Source organism: Phyllostomus hastatus, unplaced genomic scaffold (assembly GCF_019186645.2).
Source record: "Phyllostomus hastatus isolate PE091 unplaced genomic scaffold, TTU_PhHast_1.1 phas_scaffold_129, whole genome shotgun sequence".
Taxonomy (NCBI): Eukaryota; Metazoa; Chordata; class Mammalia; order Chiroptera; family Phyllostomidae; genus Phyllostomus; species Phyllostomus hastatus.
In genome coordinates, this window is record NW_025334009.1 from 34,052,794 (window position 1) to 34,076,790 (window position 23,997).

Here is a 23,997-nt window from a genome sequence, read left to right on the forward strand (position 1 = left end):
GTTCTAGTTGTTTGCTTAGTTTCTTTTGGTTTTGCTTTAGGTGTGGTTGTTCATAATTGTGAGTTTGCTGTCCTTTTACTATACATGTTTTTTCTTTATCTTCTTTTCTTAGATAAGTCCTTTAACATTTCATAAAATAAGGGCTTGGTGATGATGAACTCCTTTAACTTGACCTTATCTGAGAAGCACTTTATCTGCCCTTCCATGCTAAATGAAAGCTTTGCTGGATAGAGTAATCTGGGATATAGGTCCTTGTCTTTCATGACTTGGAATACTTCTTTCCAGCCCCTTCTTGCCTACAAGGTCTCTTTTGAGAAATCAGCTGACAGTCTAATGGGAACTCCTTTGTAGGTGACTGTCTCCCTTATCTCTTGCTGCTTCTAGGATTCTCTCCTTCATTTTTTACCTTGGCTAATGTAATTATGATGTGCCTTGGTGTGTTTCTTCTTGGGTCCAACTTCTTTGGGGCTCTCTGAGCTTCCTGGATTTCCTGGAAGTCTATTTCCTTTGCCAGAATGGGGAAGTTCTCCTTTATTATTTGTTCAAATACGTGTTCAATCTGTTGCTTTTCCTCTTCCCCTTCTGGTACCCCTATAATTTGGATGTTGGAATGTTTAAAGATGTCCTGGAGGTTCCTAAGCTTCTCCTCATTTTTTTGAATTCTTATTTCTCCATTCTTTCCTGTTTGGTTGTTTTTTTTCTTCCTTCTGGTCCACTCTATTGTTTTGAGTCCCAGTTTCCTTCCCATCACTATTGGTTCTCCGTGCATCTTCCTTCATCTCTTTTATGGTAACCTGCATTTTTTCATCTAATTTGCGCCCCAAATCAACCAATTCTGTGAGCTTCCTGATCACCAGTGTTTTGAACTGTGCATCTGATAGATTGGCTATCTGTTGGTCGCTCAAAAGGATGAGTCCTGGGGCATTGATCTGTTCTTCTGTTTGAGACATCTCTCTCTCTCTCTCTCTTTTTGGTTGGTCGCTCTTGTTATGGTGAGGGGCGGAACCTTAGGTGTTCACCGGGGCTGGGCACCCCAGTTGCTAGATTGTGACATTGTATGTTTGGGCGGGGACGGGCGGGAACAATGGCGGTAGCTCTGTCATCCTGGGACCTCAGTCCCTTTTCTGGGATCCTGGGTTGCGTGCTCTGTCCTGGTCCACAATTGCCACCTCACTGGGTCTGCTAGCTGCTGCTTGCATACTCAAGGTCCACCCACTGCAATTTTGTATGCCCCAGATGCCTAACAGGCTCCCACACAGCGCCCAGTTCTCCCAGATCTCCACACACTGAGACCGGTGCCCGGCTGCTCCTCTCCACCCCTCCTACCAGTCTGGATGAACGGGTCTACTTCAACTTCTTGGTTGTCCGACTTCCATTCAGATAAATTCTCTATCAGTTCTGGGTGTTATTCTACCTCTAAATTGTTGTTGTTCTAATCTTGGTTGTGCGTGGAGGTATGGCATGACTACCTATGCCTCCATCTAGATGGAAGTCAGGCCACGCCACTTTAAATGTTCAAAGGTAATCTTACCAGGAATGGACAAACCACATCATATGCATTCTGATATGACATATATTACATCTATTGTATTTCTACCAAAAATATATAACCTGAATCTAGTCTTGAAAAGTTGCAAGCAAATTAAAATTGGGAAAGATTTTTTAAAAACAACTTGCCTTTTTTTTACCAAAAAAATCATGAAATATAAGATGAGATTGAGAAATATTAAAAATTAAAGGAGACTGAAGATTTATTATAAGTGAATGCAATATGGTGCTATAAAAGACATTATTAGGTTAACTGGCAAAATCTCAATAAGCTCTGTAAATTAGTATTATATCAGTATTAATTTTCTGATTTTGATCATTTTAGTCTGGTTATATAAGGGATTTTCTGGTTTCCTTTTTAAGGAAACACACTTAAATATATATCATAAACATATGATATCATAAACATATGATATATATTTATATATCAAGAACTATGAGATAGTTCCTGGCCCACCTATGTATTTCCAGTTCTAGAAATTAAAAGGAACTACATTCCATTTCCTAGACACCCTTTGCTAGCTGAGGTCTGAATTACGTTTTGCAAATGAGAAATGCACTTGTGAACCATTGAACAAACAAACCCACATTAACTTCCAAGGCTAAAAGTTGTTTTAAAAGAAATGTTTTACTAGGGAACATTGCTAACAAAGAGAAAAAGATTGGGCTTGGGGTGTAAGGCCTAAACTACCCACAGCATGGCTAGGCAGGAAAGATATGTCCTTTGTCCCAGAATTTTCCAAGTGTTTTTAATACATCAAATGGGGGCAGGAAGATGTTAGCCTTTCTGAAAGGATTTAGATTAGTTATAGACAAAGGGGATGGAAGAAGGTGAAGTGGGGCTAGTTCTGGGATAGGTGCATCAGCGTCCTCAAAAAAAATGTCCACTCTTGTGGATTAGTTTTGGGCAATAGATCAGAAAGTTCATATGTAAATAAGAAGCAGAGACTCCTGGGATTACAGGAATTGTCAGAGCTTGTCCACAGCTATTAACAGCCTAATGTTTCTGTCTTTCTCCCATTCTCCAGCAGCTTTTTTTTTTTAAGTTTAGAACATCTCAGTTTTTTCTTCTTGTCAGAGATTAGAAGGTAGAAGAAAGGTTTCTTTCTCTTCTGGTTTTGGCAATAATGGTGGCAGCTTAGCACCCCAGCCACCTTCAGTGGTGGTGAACTTCCTGATATTCGTGACCCCAAACAAAATTCTCCCTTCCTGTTTGCATCTTTAGTCTTTTCAGCCATTTTGTTATCTTTTTTCTTAAAATACCTAGAATGTGTTTTGTTTTCTTGTATATTGTATTAGGCAAGACGTTGTTCAAGAAAGAAGCAACAAGCCAGTGTTTCCAACCATTTAAAAAACAAAACAAAAGTTCGGGAGGAAAATATCCACAGGCCTTTTCTGGAAAAAAAAAATGACTTGACAATAAAATCCAGCCAAACAAGAGCTGAAGGAAAATAAAGGACACAGAAGGGAAGAATTGTGTTTAAAAGATGGATGATTGAAAACAGAGCAGAGAAAGGAGGTAGGAAATGCCGTGGTGAGTGCAGTAGGACACTTAATGAATAAATGTAGGATGGTTCTGGAAGACCATGGTGGTATGGTGACATATTGGGAAGAAACCTTCATAAGTAAGTGAATGAGCCATGGGGATTTCTGAGCAATGAGTCTTCAATCAGTTTGTAAAAGGTTACAAACATTAGGAGAAACATCTATCCTTGCTATCTGCATCTTATGATTGAACTTGGTGATTATGACACCTACCACCACCAGATGGCAGCACACTCAGAAAAACTAAGGAGAGCACGTCTGAAGTGATCAAACTAAACATAAGCAAAACTCAGAAGGATAAAAGTGTTCTGTGTGGTGTCTCTAGCCTCTGAATCTTAAACTCATCAAACATTTCATTAGACTTTCTAATTTCATCAGAAACACACACACACAATATCTCTCCTTTACAGGTTTTATGACTTCTAGATTCCATTCCTGAATTGAAAATGGTGAAAAGATCAGATTTACACTGCTTAAGTTATCTTTGTTTCTCCATTATGAAACACATCTGCCCACAGATTGTGCCACTTTTTTTACATCAGGTAAGGAAGACCTCTCTATTGTCCTTGTGCACAAGGATAATTCAAGAGGACAGAGAGTTAACAGCCCCAGAGAAAACATCAACAAGGTTGTACAGGATGAAAGTGATGAATGCTCCAACCTCAAGATGTATATGGGCATGCTGCATGTTTCTCAAAGGTCCTCAAGAAATAAGCACTACCTTCAATAATGGATGCTTATATTATCTTTTTCTTCTTTCTTTTCTCACTCACTCTGATCCATCAATTGTTTCCTGGAAACTCTTCTCAAATAAACTATCAGAACCCAAATCACTGTTCCAGGATTTGCCTTTTGGGGTGCCTAAACTAAGGCAAAAATTCATTCAACGAACATTTAGTAAGTGACTATTCCATGATAGCAGTGAGATAGAAGACCTAGAAGATAAAATTTCTAGTCCCTGCCATGAAATGTATAGAGGGAAGACAAACAAGTAAAGAATTATTAAAAAATACAATGTATTGTCAGAGACACTGTGTTATTGGCAAGAATAGAGTGATAAAGGAAGACATGAGAGAGGAGTCACCTAACCTAAACTTTGGGGAGAGGCTTCCTGCAGGATGTATGGCTTGAGGTAATAGATGAAGTGTGGATCAAACAGACCTATAACAATTTTGTATCATGCAAATATCAGCTGAACAGTAAATTAATGTCTCTGTGTAATGGTTATGCTCTGCACTGTTGTGGTATGTAGTATGTGACATGATTTTAAGTGATACGTGGATGGACATTTAGACTTCTTTGTGATTATTATGTTAATGTGTACCAGAATAAGAATAAACAGTACAATAAACTTAGCCCTGGCTGGCATAGCTGAGTGGATTGAGCGTGGGCTGCGAACCAAAGTGTAGCAGGTTCGATTCCCAGTCAGGGTACATGCCTGGGTTGCAGGCCATGACCCCCAGCAACTGCAGATTGATGTTTCTCTCTCTCTCTTTCTCCCTCCCTTCCCTCTCTAAAAATAAATAAATAAAATCTTTTTTAAAAAGAGTACAATAAACTTGATTTTACAGAGTATTATGAAGCTAAAACTATTTCATGAATTGAAATTGGCTTTAGAAAAATAATGAGTGAATAATAATACCTGGGTACAGACTGGCAAAGATTGTGGGGATGGTACGCAGATTACTAAATTTTGGGGCATAGTGTTGTAGCAGAAGGAAAATCTGAAATGAAATTCCTGCTTTCCAGAAACTCAACAGTTTGTTAGGGACACACAGACCCATAAGCAAGGATGAGTAATGCTACAATAAATTTAGAAACCAAGTACCCGAGAAGATAGGGAAGCAGTGAGGAGCAAAGCAAAGGAGAGTCTAGAGGCTATAAGATTAGTTGGAAGGCTATTGCTGTAGTCCAGGGGAGAAGTAATAACAGTCTGAGTTAGAGAGTGTCTATGGAAATGGCAGAACAAGTAACATAACAGGCTCGTTACAACCATCCTGTAAACACCTGACTGGTTGTGAGCATCACGAAGGTGAAACAGGACGGGCCAAGTCCAGGGCAGTTGTGTAGGTACGTACACACAAGCACACACACAGTGGCAGAGTGGAGTTAATCAATCAGAAATACTGTAATTATAAATATATATATATATAATTTGGCTTCAGTTATCTGAGCGTTTTAGCGTGAATTATTCAGCTATTTGCCGCCATTTTCCCCCTACTTGACCCAGAGGCTGGAGAAATGCTAATACTTATATAACACTTTCTACGTTCCAGGCACGTTCTAAGACCTTTGCGTTCTTCATCCCCAAAACCCTTATTTAACACAAGAGAAAACTGACTTAAAGGACGTTAAGTAGCTTGCCAGATATACTGCAGCTGATACATGAAGTAGCAAAGATTAAACGCAAGTGTTCTGACTCTAGAGTATGTATTCTTAACAAAAGATTAGAATAAGCGGGTAGGGCAGACAATGCTAAAGCATGTCACACTTCAGCGTTGGATTGTGAAATACTCCTATTCGTGGCAGAAGACTATACTGAGATCGCAGTTTCTCCATCGGTAAAATGGAAATAATGACGCTACAAGTTTCTTGAAAAGGAGGAGTGAGAAAAATGTGCAAATGAACTTCAGATTATATATGTGGCTTCACATACCAGTTTTTCGGAATAAGAATACGCGAACTCAAGATTGCTACGAAACAGTCTTGAAGCTAGTAGAGGCGGAGCGAGACTCCGCCCTGGAGGCTCCGCCCACAGTGAGCGGCAGGTGGGGCCGGCAGATATTCTTTGCGCATGCGGAAACTGCTGTTCGCTCCTACCTCTAACCCAGGCTGAGAGTAGTCGCTGTTTATTAGCCGACGATTCGTAAGGAGGCCCCAGGCGCGGTCTCCCTTTGTTCTCCCTTCTGCGGGCTCTGGTGGTACTTCAGCGGTGTCTAGAGAGTGATCTGTTCTCGTCTACCTGCCTGACATTCTGTAGAGGTGTCTGTCGTTGGCCCAATAGTTTGTTGTCGAAAGTGCCGGCCCCCGCGCCGGCGTCCGCCGCAGCCGGGTGGGAAGGCTCAAGATGGCGTGCCTGTTGGAGACCCCAATCCGCATGAGTGTCCTCTCGGTGAGTGACCTGCTGCAGCCGCCAGCCTGGGAGCTCGGGCCCGGCCCGCAGCATTCACCCCAAACGCGGTGTGCCTTTGGGGCATCACCAGCTAGGGTCACCCGCGGTTCAGCTTTGGGCGGGGGAATGAAAGAGGGTGGGCGAGTGCGATAGACGGAACGCGGGCCGAGCCACAGACGTCTATTCCCGGAGCTCCCACCGGTGCCGGTTCTCAGTACCACATCCAACGGGCCGGGTGGTTGGGCGAACGGGCAGCTGGTTTGGCCGCGCAGTTTGGGATTTGCCAGGAGCTTCACTGAGCTTTCTTCTTAGCAATGCCAATTCTCCGGGGCCAAGGGTTCTGTCCTGTGAGGCGCGGGGCTTGCCGGTGGCCTGGGAAGGAGCGCCTACCGTGCCCCTCGCGGCTTTGGCAAGAAGGGATGCGGGCTTCTTGTTCTCCACAGCCTCAGAGCTGCCAGGCCAGGTTTGTGTGGCTTCTATCTCGTCCCAGCACCTGGACACTGGCTGGAGCAGCTTGCCTCTTGGCAGTGGGGATTACATATCAGTTACAACATCTGATGTGTGTAGTTAGTTAAGACCCTTTTCTCTACTGGGGAGGTTGCAGCCCTGAATCTAAAGGAACTTGTGCTTGGCATTCCTTTTTCCTTTAAGGGGGGACCTTGGGGGGGGGCGCAGAATCCAATTTTCCTGTTAGAAGAGAACATATTGACATGCCAGGAAGTAATACCTAGTTGTTGTTAAGCTTAAACAAAAACAAAACACGGCTTTCGTTATGTTGCTATTGAGAGATCCAGGACCAGACGTGAAAGTTACTTTGCGATAACTTCGAAGGGTTTTGCAACAAATTAGATCCATCTAATTCTGAATTGTCAGTTTATACATAGTCTCTTTGCTATTGCTGGAAACAAGCAGGCGTACACTGGTTGACCATCTTCTAGACGTGAGGAAGGCACTCTGATGTTAAGAGGGTAATTGGATTATAGATGACTTGTCAGGTTCCTAGAGTCTGTGACTCCAACTGGTTTCTTTTCTCTTCCCTGGCTTCTCCCACAAATACACTCGGCTATCAGGAAGCACCTAGGACAGACATTTGCTTATAATTTAGAGTTAGAGCGTTATGGCATACTGCAACTTTGATCATTTACTTTCGAGGGGCAGGCTGTTAAATTTCTCCTCTAATCCGTTTTAGTAGTCCTTTGTCTTATTTTTAAACTGCAACTAGGAAATACTGTTCACCTAAATAATGAATCAGATTAGCTTATTACTCCACCTTTGACTGCAATATCCAGGAATGTTTTGTGGGAGAGCAGGCCAATGCCTTTTCTCTCATATGTTTTTAAGAAAGTATGCATCTCCACTGTTCTCAATTCCCTTGTATTACCTTGTTTATCTTTCATTTCACCTGAAGCTTGTTTACTTTTTGTACATTGTCAACTTGTATAGTACATACAATTGAAAATTTTGATTTATTTCACTTCCTCAGTAAATATTTCTTGATTACTTTCATTCAGAAACTTCTTGAAGAGTATTCTCTACTTCTAGTGGAGATTTTCTTTAGCCCTAGTCTCATTGGGGACTTTTTTTTTTTTTCTTAAAGATTTTCACAGTCCCCAAGTCTGGTTTCTCTGTTCTTTAGTCCTACAGCTTTGGTAAGTCGTATCTTTGGATAAATGACTTAAATGGTCTAAAGTCATTGATTATACTAATTTAAAGTGAAGGCCATTCCTTTCAAGTTTTTGAAATACAAAGTAAGGTGAAACAGGAAATATTAATCAGCAAGTATCTTTAAAATAACTGATTCTTTTAATGGGTTACTTATTGTGCACCAGTTAGGTACAACACCCTGTAATGCATACTTTAGAGAATTCAAGGGTATGCCCTCATGGACCTCACAGTCTGAGTGACTCTATAGTTTGATAAATTAATTTAAGCAAGGGGCAAATCATATCATTTTAAAGGATTTTATTCACGGCCTACTTTATCTTCTCCTCTCTGGAAGATCTTACTCATTCTTGTAACCTTATCTGTGATCAGCTCACACATGTACATTACCAGCCTTGACTTCTCTCCATTTGGTCTCAAGTCTTCAATTGTGTGGATGTTATCCATGACTTCCAGTAAAGCACATTCCATCGCCTAAGAGGACTTGGTTATGACTTCCCATTTTTATTAATGCTACTTACTCTCTTTAACTGATTATTCACTGTAAACCCCTTGACTTATCATAGACTCTTTCCACTTTTATGCCCCTATGTCTGATTAGTTCTTAAGTTCTGTTGGCTCTTTATTCTTAGTGTTTCTCACAATTGTCTGTTCCCATGGTCACCCTCTCTTTCAGGGCCCTAACATTTTGTGCCTGCATTCATACAGTGTCCTCTCAAGTATTTTTACTGCCTCTAATGTCTTACTCTCTCAGTTCAAGTTCATTCTCCACATTGATTTTCCTGTAGAACACATTGGACATGCCATATCCCTGCTTCAATTTTTAGTGGGTTTTTATTGCAGAATGGGTGACATTTCATTTTCAGCTTTGGATATAAGATTGCTTATCCTTCTGCATAAACCTTCTACCCATATAACTTGGCTTTCTCAAGATGAAGTGATCTAGGGTTCTTCAAAACCCCAGTAACTTATTGTCTGCTTAATCATTTGTACTTTGACCTTTTGTCATTTACCAGGCATTGTGTTGGTTTGGGATTATAGTGGCAAGCTACACAGACCTGTTTCTGCCCTTTGGGAGATTTTAGCCTAATGGGGCGGGGTGGGAGGAGTAGATACCAAGTTGTCACACAGTTCGTTGTTTGTGAATGGAGGTTAGTGTATGAATGAAAAATATAGGATGCTGTTACAAGGATATGGTAGGGGAATCTGATCTAATGAGGAGAGTTAGGGAGATTTCCCGGAAGAAGTGACAATGAACTGAGAGTTCAAGGATGAGTAAGAACAAACCAGAAAAATGGAAGAGTATTCCAGGCAAATGGAAACTGCTTTTGCAGAGGACTTTATGCCTTTAATAGTTATTCTATCTTATCTTCTTAGCAGATTAATTTCTCTTTCTTAATCCCATGACTATTTATAGAACCAGGTTGCATATACTGGGTACTCAATATATGTTTGAACTGTCTGTTTTAGGAAATTGAACAAACTCTCCAGCTCTTTCTAGGCTGCATCATGATCATCCATATTGCTCTTTGGGTTCACTTAGCCTTACATCACCCTTTACAACAAATTTATAAGTTCTCTCATGTTTCCCAAACTTTTGGATGACTTAATATTAATTGCATTTTTAAAAAACTTTTTATTTTGAAGTAATTGTAGATTCACAGGAAAGTTGCAAAGATGGTGTAGATTCCTGTGTACACTTCACTCAGTTTCCCCCATTGCTTACATTTTGTATAACCGTAGTATGCTTTGAAGCCAGGAAATTGATATTGATAGAAGTATGTGTGTAGATCTGTATCATTTGATCACATGTGTATATTTGTGTAACGCCCACCGCCATCAAAATGCAGAACTAATCTATCATCCCAAAGATCATGCAACCTTTTCGTAGTCACACCTTCCTACTCCCTCTCCCCTACTGTGTAATCCCTGGCAACCACTAATCTTTTCTTTATGTCTCTCACTTTGTCACTTTTTATAATGTTACATAAATAGACTTATACGGTACATGACTTTTTGAGTTTGGCTTTGTCACTCAACATAATACTCTTGAGATTCACCCAAGCTGTTGTGTGTATCAGTAGTTTGTTCCTTTTTATTGCTAAGTATTAATTCATAGTATGAATGTCGTATGATTTGTTTGGCCATTCAGCTCTTAGACCTCTGTAGTGTAAACTTTGACAGGTTTTTATTCTTTTTGTAATGTAAGTGTCTGACTTCAGCTTTGGTTGCTAAGGCATCCACGTCAAAGAAGCATTCACTTCAAGGATGGCTATCTCCAAAAAACATTGCCAACCACCAGACTAGATAAAGAACCAGGCCATCTCCCTCCTCTGAGATGCCTTTGTTTTAGATATTTTGGTTGATTTCAAGAACTTGGGCCCTTTGGGTCATTTGTTTTTACTCTTCCCAAGCTTCAAATTCTGGTTTTTGTGTTTTAAATTCACCAATAAAGAGTGAGCCAGTGAAACCCTAGGCTCCCAGCCTCAACCTCAATAAAAGCAGAACCCCAGGCCCATGTGCACGTGTGCTTCCCATTCCCTCACCCCATTGTCCTGCAAGAAATAAACACTTGTGTAGTTTTCTAATGGTTATTGCTCAAGGGCGTCTTGCAAACATGAGAAGTACCACAAAGGCCTGTTGAACCACAGCATCGTTTATTGATAGGATGAGACCAGGGAAGATAACATTTTGGTTGTTTACAGTTTTGAGCTATTACAGCCTGCTATGAATGATCATGCACAGGTTTTTGCGTGGACATAACTTTTGTTATCTCTAAGATAAATGGCCAGGAGTGCAATTGCTACATTGTATGATGTAGTTCTTAAAGAAACCAACACACTTTTTTAGAGTAGCTCTACCATTTTATATTCTCACAATTAATGTATAAGAGATCCAGTTTCTCTGTACCCTTACCAGTATTTGATACTGTCATTTTTTATTTTAGCAGTTTTAATAGATGTGTAGTAATTTTTTATCATGTTCTTAATGTACATTTCTATAATAATAGTGTAAAAAGTATTTTCATTATTTATTTGCCATCCAGAGTTTATTGAAACATGAATGAAATATTTCAGTGAAATATTTCTTCATGCCCTTTTTGTCCAGTTTATAATTGGACTGGTTTTTTTGCCTGTTGAGTTTTGAAAGCTCTCTACATATTCTAGGTAAGAGTCCTTTGTCAATTGCTTTGCAAATACTTTCTCCCAGCCTATAGCTTATTTTTTTATCCTCTTAACCATAGGTTAAAAAATTAACTTTGATCTGAACTTCACATCTTGTACAAAAACTAATTAAAAATGGATCATAGATTTAATTGTAAAAATAAATACAACTTTAAAGGAAAACAAAACAGGAGAAAATGTGCAGAACCTTAGGTTTGGTGAAGAATTCTTAGACATAACACCAAAAGCATGACGTATTTTTAATTTAAAAGGTTAATAATTGGACTTAAAATGAAAATGTACACTTTGTAAAAGACCCTGTTGAAAGGATGATTGCATTTTACTTTGATCACTTTGTGATTATTTGAGAGAGACAAGATAGTAAAATGCTTTTGAATCAGAATGTAGCTGAAATAGACAGCTGAGGCATTTATTAATTTGAATTGTTGTCTTTACAATCTTTCCCCAGTATACTGTTATGCCTTTTTGACAAGCAGCTATTAGAACTGTATTGTGTATTCCAAGTCTGGATATTCCTTGATTTTGTTCTGTTCCTAATGTCTGTAAGTATTCTGTTGGTCTCATGTTGCATATTGATTTGCTGTCTTACATGGACAACTGACAATAGTTAGGAAAAAAGTTTTCTGTGAGGTTTTAAGCCCAGCTATTTTATATGCACAAATTTGACCTTTCTTGATTTATAGTAATAAATGCATAGTGTATGGTCAGCACATTTTAAAGTTTGCCACTAGTTTACAAAGCACGAATAAGCACAGGGTTTATCTGGAGATGGTATGGGCTTCCTAATCTTTATTGGCAATGTGTGAAGAATGGGAGATGCTCAATGTCCAATGTTTCCAGACATCTTGCTGTCTCTTTAAGGAAAGACTGCTACCTGAATTCAGAAAATGAGTGCCCAAGGGGTCCTTTAAGCTTTACCAAGAATTAGGCATATCTTCATGTTGGGTCCCTTCAATTTCACTTGGAGATCTAGCCTTCCTATATCCTCATTCTCTTTAAGAATTTTGAAATAGTGTCATGGGCCAGGAATTGCAGCGATTTTGACTTATATCTTTTTGGTGTCTGAGTTGGCAGTTGTGCAGTGCCATCTGTCATGCTGGCTTCTGGGTAAAGATAAGGAATTACTGACAAAGGAAAATTTCTGTTACTTTTTGGAAATTGGAGAATAGCTGCCTTCATTGAACAGTGTTACTGTGATAATTGGAACCATTTAGATAGGAATGAAAGGTATCTCAACTGTTTTTCAGAAACAGCCTCCACTTGTCTCTTTAATAAAGGAACCTGTTTTGACCTGATTCCATAAATGAGGATTCTTCCATCAGAAGAATCAAGAGTTAGCTTTATCCTGTAGAATATGCATAATACTGTTATCCTCTACTATGAATATACTAGAATATACTAGTATGAATATACTAGTATTTATCCTCTAGTATGAATATACTAGAATACCCTCTAGTATGTTCATAATACAGGACCAGAGGGAATGATGAGATTGGCATGCTTTCTATCAAAATGAAAAGTTGTCTACTGGGAAGAATTTCTGGCCTCTAGGATCTATTAATATTTGGAGATCTTTAACACCTGGAAAAGGATTATAGAACACATGATTCTTTTGTTTAGGAGTGTTTTAAGAATTTATTTGGCTTTCAAAAAGTTGTAAGGGGTGACTGACTGGATGAGGGAAATGAGGAAAAGGAAAGTGTCATGATCAAGATCAAGGGTGATTCACAGGGTTTTTACCTTTATGACTAGGTGGTATCTACTGAGATGTGAGGGTTAGGAGAGGAATGTGTTGGGGTAATAAGGAGGAAAAATTAATTTTATTTTAGATATGCTGAGTTGGAAGTGTTTTCTGGACATCCACTTAGAGTTGTCCACTAAACAGTTGCATATTCTGGAGTGTTTTCAATGCCATCAAGCAATTCTCGAATTCTCTGTGGACACCAGCTGGGTGTTCTACAATTTAACTCAATTCTGACACGCTCTACCTGGAGGTCGTGTCAGATCCCCAGGTTAAAGGTTCAGTCCTACAAGACGGTTCCCATTTCAGACACCAGTTGCAAGTACAGGTTGTTCTTCTGTACCACTGACTGACCAGCTAAAACCAGAGGTTCCCAAAGTCCCTCCTCAGAGTTGATCATTTGTTACTACAGTTCACAAAGCTCAGGAAAACATTTACTTCTGTTTACTAGTTTATTATAAAGGTTACAAATGAACAGTCAAATACATAGGGCAAGATCTGAAAGGATCCCGAGGGCTGGAACTCCTGTCCCTGTGAAACTGGGGTCTGTCACCCTCCTGGCATGTGGATGTGTTCACCAACCTGGAAGCTCATCAAATTTTAGTCAGGAATTTATATAGAACTTTGATCTGCAGACCCTCACTCTTCCCCTTCCCAGAGGTTGGTGGGTGGGATTGAAAGTTCCAACCCTGTAATTACTAGGTCTTTGTGGTAATGAGTTCCATCCTGACACTATCTTGGGGCCTCAGCATAATCATTCATTAGCATTAGCTCATGTGCTCAAAAGGGGCTTCTTCTCAATAACCAAAGACACTCATATGAGTCAGGAAATTCCAATAATTTTATGAGATCTATGCCAGAAACTGGAACAAAGGCCCAATATATTTATTATACCACAGATACAGAGGTCTAGTGCTTGAAACTGGGGTGATCGTTATTTGAAAATTATCTGCATATTTATCAGTGGTTCTTAACCTTTTAAGCATAACAATTTCAACATCCTCTTTCCCAGAAAAACATACGTCTGCCTAAGGAATCACATACTTTCAAGAGGTTCAGGGATTCCTTGAAACCCACACATCAATTTTGAGTTTACAATTCCTATTTACTCATCCTAAAGTCAGTCACAAAATCATATATAGCAAAATGTTAAAGTCACTTAAAATCATTTTTAAACTCATGTGAGATACCATGTGGGATTCTTGGCTCTGAAGAACCATAATCTGTTGCCCAGAGTATGTTAGTGATCTTCCAAAAGGTGTAGTATATCTACAGGAAGGGCTTTGTGTAGCAGATGGTGTAGCAGACCTGGGAGGCAGAGCTAAGTTAGCTGCAGACCCAAACTGGGACAGAGTTAGGCACGTGAGTCTGGGCATAGGCAGAGTGGGCTAGATGGAGGTCACAAGTGGCTCATAATATTGGCATGATTGTCATAGGCCACAATGTGGGTGATGGATCAGACAGCTCCTGAATGGTATTATGATAGGAAAGCTAATGCACCAATTGCTGGAAGTGGTGGGCTGACTCTGAGTCAAGCACCATGGATAGCTCCAAGGCAAGGATGTTTGATGCCTTTAAGAATCTGAAGCAAATAAGGCCCTTTTAAAATCAGCAGACAGACAGCCTGTCTGGACAATACTACTTCTGAGGTATACTATGAGAGATGGTACCCAGAACCTCTAAGTTGTTACATGATTGCAATCTTGAATAGTAATTTAAGCTATTCTTATGGTCCAAGACAACACCACATTCATCTGAGAAGTCTCACTCATTCAGGATTGAGACATAGGCATTTGAATACATCCTAGTGGGTTCCCTGAAGTTGCTTATCATTTTTGGAGGCATTTAAATGAAACCCAGCCAACCCAGAGAATATGTCAATCTTCATAAAACTGCTCACAACCATTCTCACTCTTATGCCCTAGAGATGGTTCTTGTTCTCTTAGACCTCCAGATTATGCTGTTTTGTACCATACATTCTTACTTAGTAAGTATATTTACTCTATCTGAGGGGATGTCTTCTTGGCCCTCAGTCTTCAGACATTCCTGTCTACACCGAAGAGTAAACAAATAGAATTTAATAGTGGGGGGGGTGTCCTTAGATGTTATCTCGATGCATATGACTATTTGTGGTTTGTATCATACCTTAAAAGGATAAACAGTGACTGTCATACCTGATTATGAAGAAACATGAATACTAAATTGCTTCCAGTTCTTGTGACCACCCAAAGTACATTTATAACAATTATTGATATTATATAAGGGCTATATTAATATTTCATCACTTTAAAAACTCACTACAGATAAAATAAAGGCTGGTCTTCATGTCCCTTTTAATCTAGTTATGCCTGGATTTTCTATTGTTAAAATCCCTTTTTGTTTGGGTGTAAAATTATGGAATCTTTGCCTGGAAGAAACCTGCAGGTAATCTCTTGTTCGTTCTTGTCATTTGTTTTTTAATTGGGGAAAACAGAACCAAAGAGGTTGAATTGCCCACTGTCATGCGCCATTATATAAAGTGTCAGAGTCAGATTTCCTAACACCTAAATTAAAAAAAAAATTGTGTGCACAGCCTTAGATTTTAGAATTTTATTTTCAGACTCTATGAGCACTGATTTATTTATTATTTCTTTTAAAATACATTCTCTTAACATGTAAAGCCTAATTTTCAGTCAGTTATTTATTGAGAGGTCAGGGTTGTCTCTTATCCGAGAAGATAAGTATTTTTCTGATTGTGTTTGTGAAATTAAAGGAGATTATGCTCTAGGCATCTTGATTGTCATAAGCATATTAGTTCTGTACTGGTGGGACCCAGCCAACTATGAAATGCCATTTTATAAACTTTTCAAAGTTGCTAGACACTACAGAAAAGCAGGGCTTTGATTAATGGGGGTGGAGGGAGGGTGCTGTGAGCCTCTAGAAACACCAAAGAATGAATTCATGATTTGAAAATTTTAAGGATAAAAATAGTTGCAATGCTATGTGATGGGTTTAAAATAATTGAATGAGAATCTGATTGAGTTCTATTGGGCCCCGACGTTTACCAGAACACAAGAACTAAAACAAAAGAAAACAACCCAAAATCTTGGGTTTTAAATAGTACTTGGGCATTTTGTTCAATTTTTTTTTTTTCCTTTTGGAGGCAAGTAGGAATTTTGGAGTATATTACAAGGCCATGATGGCTGTTTTTAAGAAAAGGTCAGTCTTTGTTGATGGTATTATCCTTATTGTATTGTTCCAGAAGGAGGCAGATAATTCTTTCAAAATTAGGAAAGAATTGTGTAGCAATTATTTTGGTTTAATAGTGGAATAAACCCTCTAGCAGAGAAATACTATGTTGTACCAGAACTCTTCAAAGTAACAGTATTTATGCAGCAGTATTTAGGTTGTTGTGAGTTTAACTATCTCACCAGAACCAAAGAGGACAAGTGATTTGAAATTAAGGCACAGGTTAATAAGATGCTGATATCAAAGTTAGTAAATGCTGATTTCTGATATACTGGATGATGGCAGCCCCATTCTCTTTAGGGGCAAATACAAACACATCGAGTGTTGCTGGACTTGAAAATGAATAATTGTGATTTTGGCATTTCAGAAAATTGTCAAAGTAACCAGAGGAAGCATTATTTTTTTTGGACTGAGAGTTTTGGAGACATTGGAAAATTAAATATTGGTTTCATATAATTTAGGTGATGGAGACAGGTTTCTGGGGCTCCTGGCAGACAGGAACATGAACTGTTTTAGCTAGTGGTTCCCAAATGTACCAAACCTAACACCCTTTACTTAAAACATATTTTGCGGCACCAGCTTGTCTACCCTAAAGTAAAATTCATAGATAAGTTATCTTCACATGTAACTTTTTAAGAACTGGCATAATGTCCCGTCTGTATTAAGGAAGAAAGAGCAGGAAACTAATATATATCATTTAAATAAGTAAATATGCAGGTACTGTTATTCTAGAAAGAATAATAAAGCAGTTATATATTTGCAAATATATGTAATTTGGTTATGACTATGACTGCTACAACACAGACTGATATAGGTATGATGTAATGGTTACTTATAAACAATAAGTGGATTTTTTTAATGTGACTTTCTGAAATGAACAATGTTTGGTAAAGTTCCTAATAAGACAAAGCACAACTTTTTCTTTATTCATATGGGAATTGCATTCTTGGAAAATTGTATAGTAAAATTACATGGATCATATTTTGTGTTTATATGTAAAAAATGGAGTTTAATTGTAAGCTAATTTTTATAATTAAAAATGGTTTTCTTTCCTACATGACTACATAGTGGAAAGTTTTTTTGTAGATATGGGCCTGTTGTCCCACGTATTGTAGAACACCTAGTATCCTTAGTCCTTGCCCACTAGATATCAGTCGCACCTGTTGTCATTTTAGCAGCCAAACCACTGCTGTGGACTTACAAAATATATGTTAGAGAGTAGTGCTGCCTATGATAGGACTGCTGAGGTGCTGAAAGCATGCAACTTTCTGAGTAGTGTGTGTATCTTAGTGTACCTCCTTCTTTCTCCCCTGCATTTCTCCCTTTCCCCAGTTTGTGATAGTGTATATACAGGGTCCTGCACAGATAACGCCCCCTTTTTATTACAAAATTATAAGCATGTAATTCTGTAACATAACAATGTCACACTCAAGCACACCATATAACACTTTAGGTAAAATGTTTAAATTGCTGTCCATCTCATGCAAGACATTCATGTATGCTACCAACCACACTCAAGCAGGTGTTCCTTCTGCTGGACCCTGTAGTATAAAGACATGGAAATAAAGTGTTTCGATTAAACATGTTTCCCATTAGTATGTATAGTGCTCTAATATTCTATATTACTTTTTTAAAAAGATTTATTTATTTATTTTTAGAGGGAGGGAAAGAGAGGGAGAATGAGAGGGGAAACATCAGTGTGTGGTTGTCTTTTGTGCACCCCCTACTGGGGGCCTGGCCTGCAACCCAGGCATGTGCCCTGGACTGGGAATCAAACCAGCAACCCCTTGGTTCGCAGGCTGGCACCCAATCCACTGAGCCACACCGGCCAGGGCTATATTACTTTTTTATTACATTTATTGCTTTTTATCTTTCTGCTGGTGCTAAAAGGTAAGCTCTGCAAGTGTGGGCTTTTCTTTTTTCCTTAAGGGACAGGGTCTTTGTTAATTACCTAGAATAGTGTCTCATAGGTGCTTAAATATTTGTTGACTGACTGAATTAAAGAGTACAACATCAACTTTGTTTTGTATTTCTAAGTGCATACTATATCATTATAATACTAAATTGCATTTCTCAGACACACCACATCGCTTCAGAATTCTCTTTTGCATGTGTTGTGCTTTCCATCTAGAGTCCTTGTCTTTTTTTTTCTTCCTTTTTTACCTGGCAAATTAATACTAGTCTTTCAAATTACTCATTCTCACTGCTTAGACATCACCTCCCATTCCACCCCTAATTTCAGTACTTCTGTTGGTTGTATCTTTGAGTTTCTATCTTGTATCAACTTTTATGTTTACACTAATCATGTGTTACAAGTTATATTTGTAGCTTGGGTACATATCTGCTCCATTTTTGTGCTGTGAATGCCTTGAGAATTAGAAACTAACTTATCTCTCTATTACCAGGGCTTAGCATAACATCTGATAAATTAAAGATATTCACATGTTAAATTTGTCTGAGATAGGTCTTAAACTTCCTATTTTTTGGTTGTACTTCTTTCGTTTTTCCCCCAACCAAGATTTTATGTGCTGAATGATGAACATTATGAACAATTTTTTTTCTTGAAATCTGTAGTAGTTTGTGGAATAATTGATATTAAAATTTGATCGACAATCATTAGTTTAAAGTTTCATTTCTTAGGGGTCACAATTTCCCCTTGAGGAAAGTAATATTTTAATTTCTACACTACAGACAGATATGAATTAAATGAGAAAGTGGATAGGATAATGCTTTGCAAACAGTAACATACTAAACAAGTGTCAAGTATTATAAAAATATTTATCTGTCTCTTTTTGGGGTGTTGTCTGTCTCTTTTTGGGGTGTCGGTTGTATGGGAGAGAGAACACTATATATAAAATGATTACTCCTTAAACTATACATTGGTATTCTTAACCATGATCTTATATTTTCTTTATGTCCATGGTGTAACACCTAAAGTTAGTGATAAAAACTGCATAGATTATTACTTTATACATTTTTAGTGGTTTTTAGAAATCCCAAGTAATGAAAAGTTTAGGTTTTTAAGTTTAACACTCAAATGTGTATTGTTAAGTATATAGCTTTCTCTTTGAGAAAGTTGATAGTAGGAGAGAAAAGATATTTTTGTCTGAATAATAGATTTGATCATGAATATGTATAACCAAGGGGAACATTAGCACACTCATTAAAGCCATTTATCTTTTTTGTACAAAAATAGAATTTCAGTGAAATCAGTATTTGTATGGTATTTTTACAGTTTATAAAGGGTTTCCCTTACGTTATTTCATTTGATCCACGCTGTGAGCTATGTGGTAACATTACCATTTTATAACAGAAGAAACAGCCTCAGAATTTTAGTTTGGCCCTAAGTCATAAAGCTTGTTAAGTGGTAAAAGTAGGACTCAAACCTAAGTCATAAATGCCAAATCATTTGTTTTTTCTACCACATAATGCCTGAGTATGTTCAAAACAAAGAACATTATGTCGTAATCAGATATACATAGAGTAAGACCTTAGTGAAATAAAAAGTAGTTTGATATTTTCTTATTAACCTTAAATTGTCACTTTTCACTGTCTAATACACTCATTGCTTCACCCCCAAATTTCAGTTGGACACACTTACTTCTGTTTTTTTAGTTAAATTCCATTTGTGGCAAGTCTGGGACTTAGTAATTTTGCATTCAAAACCCTGAAAAATTTGTTTTGTGAAATGCAAGGTTTTAATTCACCCCAGTCATGGGTAGTTTATTTAGAAGGGTAAATAGAAACTATTCTAGTTTGCCTTTTCAGGATGTCTGACCAGTTTTCTGACTAAGTTTTTCCTCTTTTGTTTTGTACTACTAAAGAAGGGTTATCCTGTAGCCCAAAGCTCTTGGTTTATGTGTATTATTCTGTGACAGTTGTTACAGTGCCCCTTCATTATGATAAACTTGAAGGTCCATTTATCTGTTGTATTGTTGTGTAACAAATTACCCCCAAACTTAGCTGCCTTAACACAACATTTATTATCTCATAGCTTTTATAGGTCAGGAATTCAGGTGTGGCTTAGCTGGTGCCTCTGTCCCAAAGTCTTGTGAAGCTACAGTCAGGGTGTCATCAGGAGCTGCATCTCACTTGAAGGCTCAGTTGAGGTAGAATCCAATTCCAAGTTACTGGCAGGGTTTAGTTACCTGTGGGCTGTTGAACTGAGAAGGACCTCAGTACCTTGCCAGCTCTTGGCCAGAGAGAGGCCTCTCTCAGTTCCATGTCATGTGGGCTTCTTCATAGAGGGCAGCTCACAGCATGGCAGCTGGCTTTATCAGAGAGAGAACTGAGATGACATGCATCGCATCTGCTGCATTCTCCACATTTGCTAGAGTCAAGTCACTGCATCCAGTCTTCAATCAAGGTGAGATGTTATACAGGGCTTGAATACCAGGAGGTGGGGATCATTGGGGACCAACTCAGGCTACCCGTCACAGATGGTCACTCTGATGAAAGGGAAATTGCTTCCACACAGTGGAATGCAACTTATTACCTGTCTCTGTTTTTTTCTTGCAAGAAGAAATTTACTTCCAATTTCTTTTTTAATGATTACCTGTTTGTGCACACAGTAGAGTCAACTCTTAGAGAAGCTCTAATTCATAAATGTGCTGTCTACAAACTATGCTGAAGGGATCCGTGTACGTTTTCACATAGTATAATTTGGGGGGCTGCTATTAAGCATAAAATATAATAGGTTTTTAATACACAAGGGTGGGCAAAAGTAGGTTTAAGTGTCTACTTCTATTGGTTGTTGCTTAAATTACCAGCCATCATTACCTAAAAGATAAATTGTAAGTAAGAATACAAAATAATAAGACAGATAATATAAGTAATATAATACTTAATAGATAAATACTAATATAAGAATAGACAGTTTTGCATACTCCCAACTGTAAACCTGCTTTTGCCCTTCACCCCATGTGGTGGCTCTATTACAGTTTTGAATGTGTAAAATGAGTTCGTGTTTTGAAGTCTTGCTAGGTCATTTGTTTGAAGCCTTCTGCCAAAAGGCAGAGGTCATAGTCTGACCCTGGCTAGCTTTGCATTTTTTTGTGGGCACATAGTGTACCCTGAGCTTTTAGCTGGTTACTTGACACTTTCACTCTGTTAGTTGGAAAGATGGAGGAATCACCATGTATGCAGTTCCTTCCAGCTACTGGAAGCTATATATACAAAGTAATTTAAAAGGGCATTGGTTTTTTTGAAGTGAGAATAAAGCCACATCTTGAAAGATCAGAATATCAGAAACCCTCCTAACTTTTTTGCATGGACAGGAAGGAACTTCAGTGTGACTATCCAACCCTGGCTAAATTGAACTCTTATTCATGTTTACTTCTATATATTTTAGTGTACCTGGAAGAAAACATAGCCATGCTTACTTAGTCTCACTTTAAATTTATAATCATGATCCCTTGAGAGAGTTAGTGCTGCCTGGCAGTCCTGGTACATATTTTTGGCCCATTCAGTGTCTTATTCCTTCTCTTTTTTCAAACTGGTAACCTCCCTATCCTGCCCCATCTCCACCCTCAGCATTTTTACTCTAAAAAAAATAGAAGTGATCAGAGAGAATGTCCACAAGTTCTCAACTACCATAACCACCTAATTAAATTCCTTTGGTTATTGTACTTTCCATGCTGTATTTGGTTAGTTAATTCCATTCCCTCTGAATTATACATGAACATTGTTCCAGAAGTTCTCCTATACTCCATTACACCATCAGTTTTTCTTCTCTATTAAAATTTTTTCCACTAACGAATAAGCATGCTCTAATTTATTCATCTTAAAAAAAAAACACACAAAACTCTCGTGACTCCACTTTTCCTTCTAGCCACTCTTCTGTTTCCTTACTCCCCTTTATAATGAATCTCCCTGAAAGAGCTGTCTGTATATCCTTTTTCTAATTCCTCTTTTCCCATCCTCTCTTAAACCTTCTGGAAGCAAGTTTTGGCCCCACCACTGTACCCATATTGCTATTGTCAAGATCATCCATGGTCTTCATGTTCCTAAATCCAGTGGTCAGTTTTAGTTATCATCTTAAGCTACATATCAGTAATATTTAGCATATGTGATTACTCACTCCTTGAAACATTCTCTCATTTGACTTCTTGGATTTCCTTCCACCACACTGGCTGCTTCTTCAAGGTCTCCAGAATTCAGTCTTCAAGGGTTGCTTTATCCATGGTCACTCCCTTATAGAACTCATCCCATTAATATGCTGACAACTCCCTGATTTTGTATCTCCAGCCCACAACTCTCTCCTAAACTATAGACTTATGTATTCAACTGCCAACTTGACATTGTCATTTGCATGTCTAATAAAATTCTTAATTTAACATGTCCCAAACTGAACTTTTGATCTTTTCACTCAAACCTGCACCACCCACAATTTTCCTCATCTCATTAACTGGCAACTCAATCTTTATAGGTTCTCAGACAAGAACCTTAGGTTTTATCCTTAGTTTCTCTCTTCTTTTACATCCCATGTCTAGTCTGAAAGCATATCCAATTTGACATCCATTTTAATTTAAACATTTATCTGGCATGTAAGTGAATCTTATTACCTCCAAACTCTTGCCCTAGTCCAGGCTACTATCATGTCTCTGAAATAACAGCATTTCTGATTATTGAAATAGTCTCATACCTAGCCTCCCTGCTTTTTGTTCTCTGACTCCCTCCACACATTTGTCTGTTCCTAAAATTGCAGCCAGAGAGAGATCCTTTTAAAACAAGTCAGATCATGTCTCTATTTTCCCAAAACTCTAATTGCTTTCCAGCTCACGCCATAAAAATCAAAATTCTTGCAGTTACCAACAGGACTCTATACCAGTGCTGCACAGTGGAAAAACAATGCAAGCCACACATGTAATTTTAAATTTTCTAGTAGCTGTGCTGTAAAAATAAAAAGAAAATAGAAGACATTAATTTTAGTATATCTTATTTAAACCTATGTATCAAAATAGTATTTCTACAGGTAATTGATATAAGGAATTATTGATGAAATTATTTTGCTTTTTTATAGCAAGTCTTCAAAATCTGGTGTGTATCTTACACAATTTGGATATTGAATTTTGATTGGAAATACTTGTTTGATATTTAGGTTTCATAAAGTTTGCTATTGAAAAAGTAGATTTACATGCCTAAGTAGTTCTAAACACACTTAAAAGTTTTCTAATATATGAATCCAGTGTATGTTTGTTTGGTTTGGTTTGTTTATTTTTTAGAGCAGCAAACACCTTTTTTACATGAGCTAAGATAGGAGGGAGGAGGATTTATTTACCTTTCTGAACTTTGGTTTTCCTCAAATAGAACTCCAACTCCTTGCCCTCTCGCATGTTGTTGTCTGCTTAGCCATATTGGCCTGGTCTTGAAGCGATGCATGCCAGGAGCTTGCCCTGCTGGAACTGCTCCTCTGAGGAAGATGGCTAATTTTGGCATTCTTTTTCCTTTTATCATATTTCATCTGAATTTCCTTTGATCATTTTTTGTTTAAAATCTCTTCCTCCTCAGGAGTCAGCTTGGCCCTCATCTTGCAGCCCAGGGACAGTGCATAGTGGGACTCACCACTGTCAGCAGTGTGCTGCCTTTGAGTACGCTGCAGTTTTTTACTAGAGTGTTGGTGTGGACCAGTTTGTTGTTGGATACATTGTAGACAACCTCACTAATCCTTTGTGTTATTTGCCTGTATAACACTCCATATCCCAGGATAAGTTGTCCACATCCAGCCTCAAGGCACAGTACTTCTTGCTACCTTCTGGTAAATGGACTGTATGTGTGCTGTGTGGGCCAATCTTAGTGTTGGCAGCAGGGTGCCCCAGCTCATATTTTTGCTTCTTGTGGTAGGGCTTTCTCTTGCCCCTGGTCTTACAGTGCTAGTGCCAGTTGTCCCAAGAGATGCCCATGGCTTGGTGCCACCTGGAAAGAGCCAGTGTGGGTTTTTAGAGTTAAATTTAATTAATTAAAGTTAAAAAATTTGT

General features: G+C 38.4%; 1 protein-coding gene and 1 pseudogene across 3 annotated transcripts in view; one reads left to right on the forward strand and one right to left on the reverse strand.

Annotated features, from left to right (window-relative positions):
- Positions 1 to 5,923: 5,923 nt before the first annotated feature.
- Positions 5,924 to 23,997, forward strand: part of ARMC8 (armadillo repeat containing 8) — a 102,952-nt gene continuing 84,878 nt past the window's right edge. For all 3 annotated transcript variants that reach the window (XM_045856700.1, XM_045856702.1, XM_045856701.1), the window contains exon 1: positions 5,924 to 6,205. In XM_045856700.1, the coding sequence (XP_045712656.1) occupies positions 6,161 to 6,205 (45 nt within the window). In that variant the 5' untranslated portion in view covers positions 5,924 to 6,160. The remainder of the gene's footprint in view (positions 6,206 to 23,997) is intronic.
- LOC123830463 lies at positions 23,293 to 23,922 on the reverse strand (annotated as a pseudogene).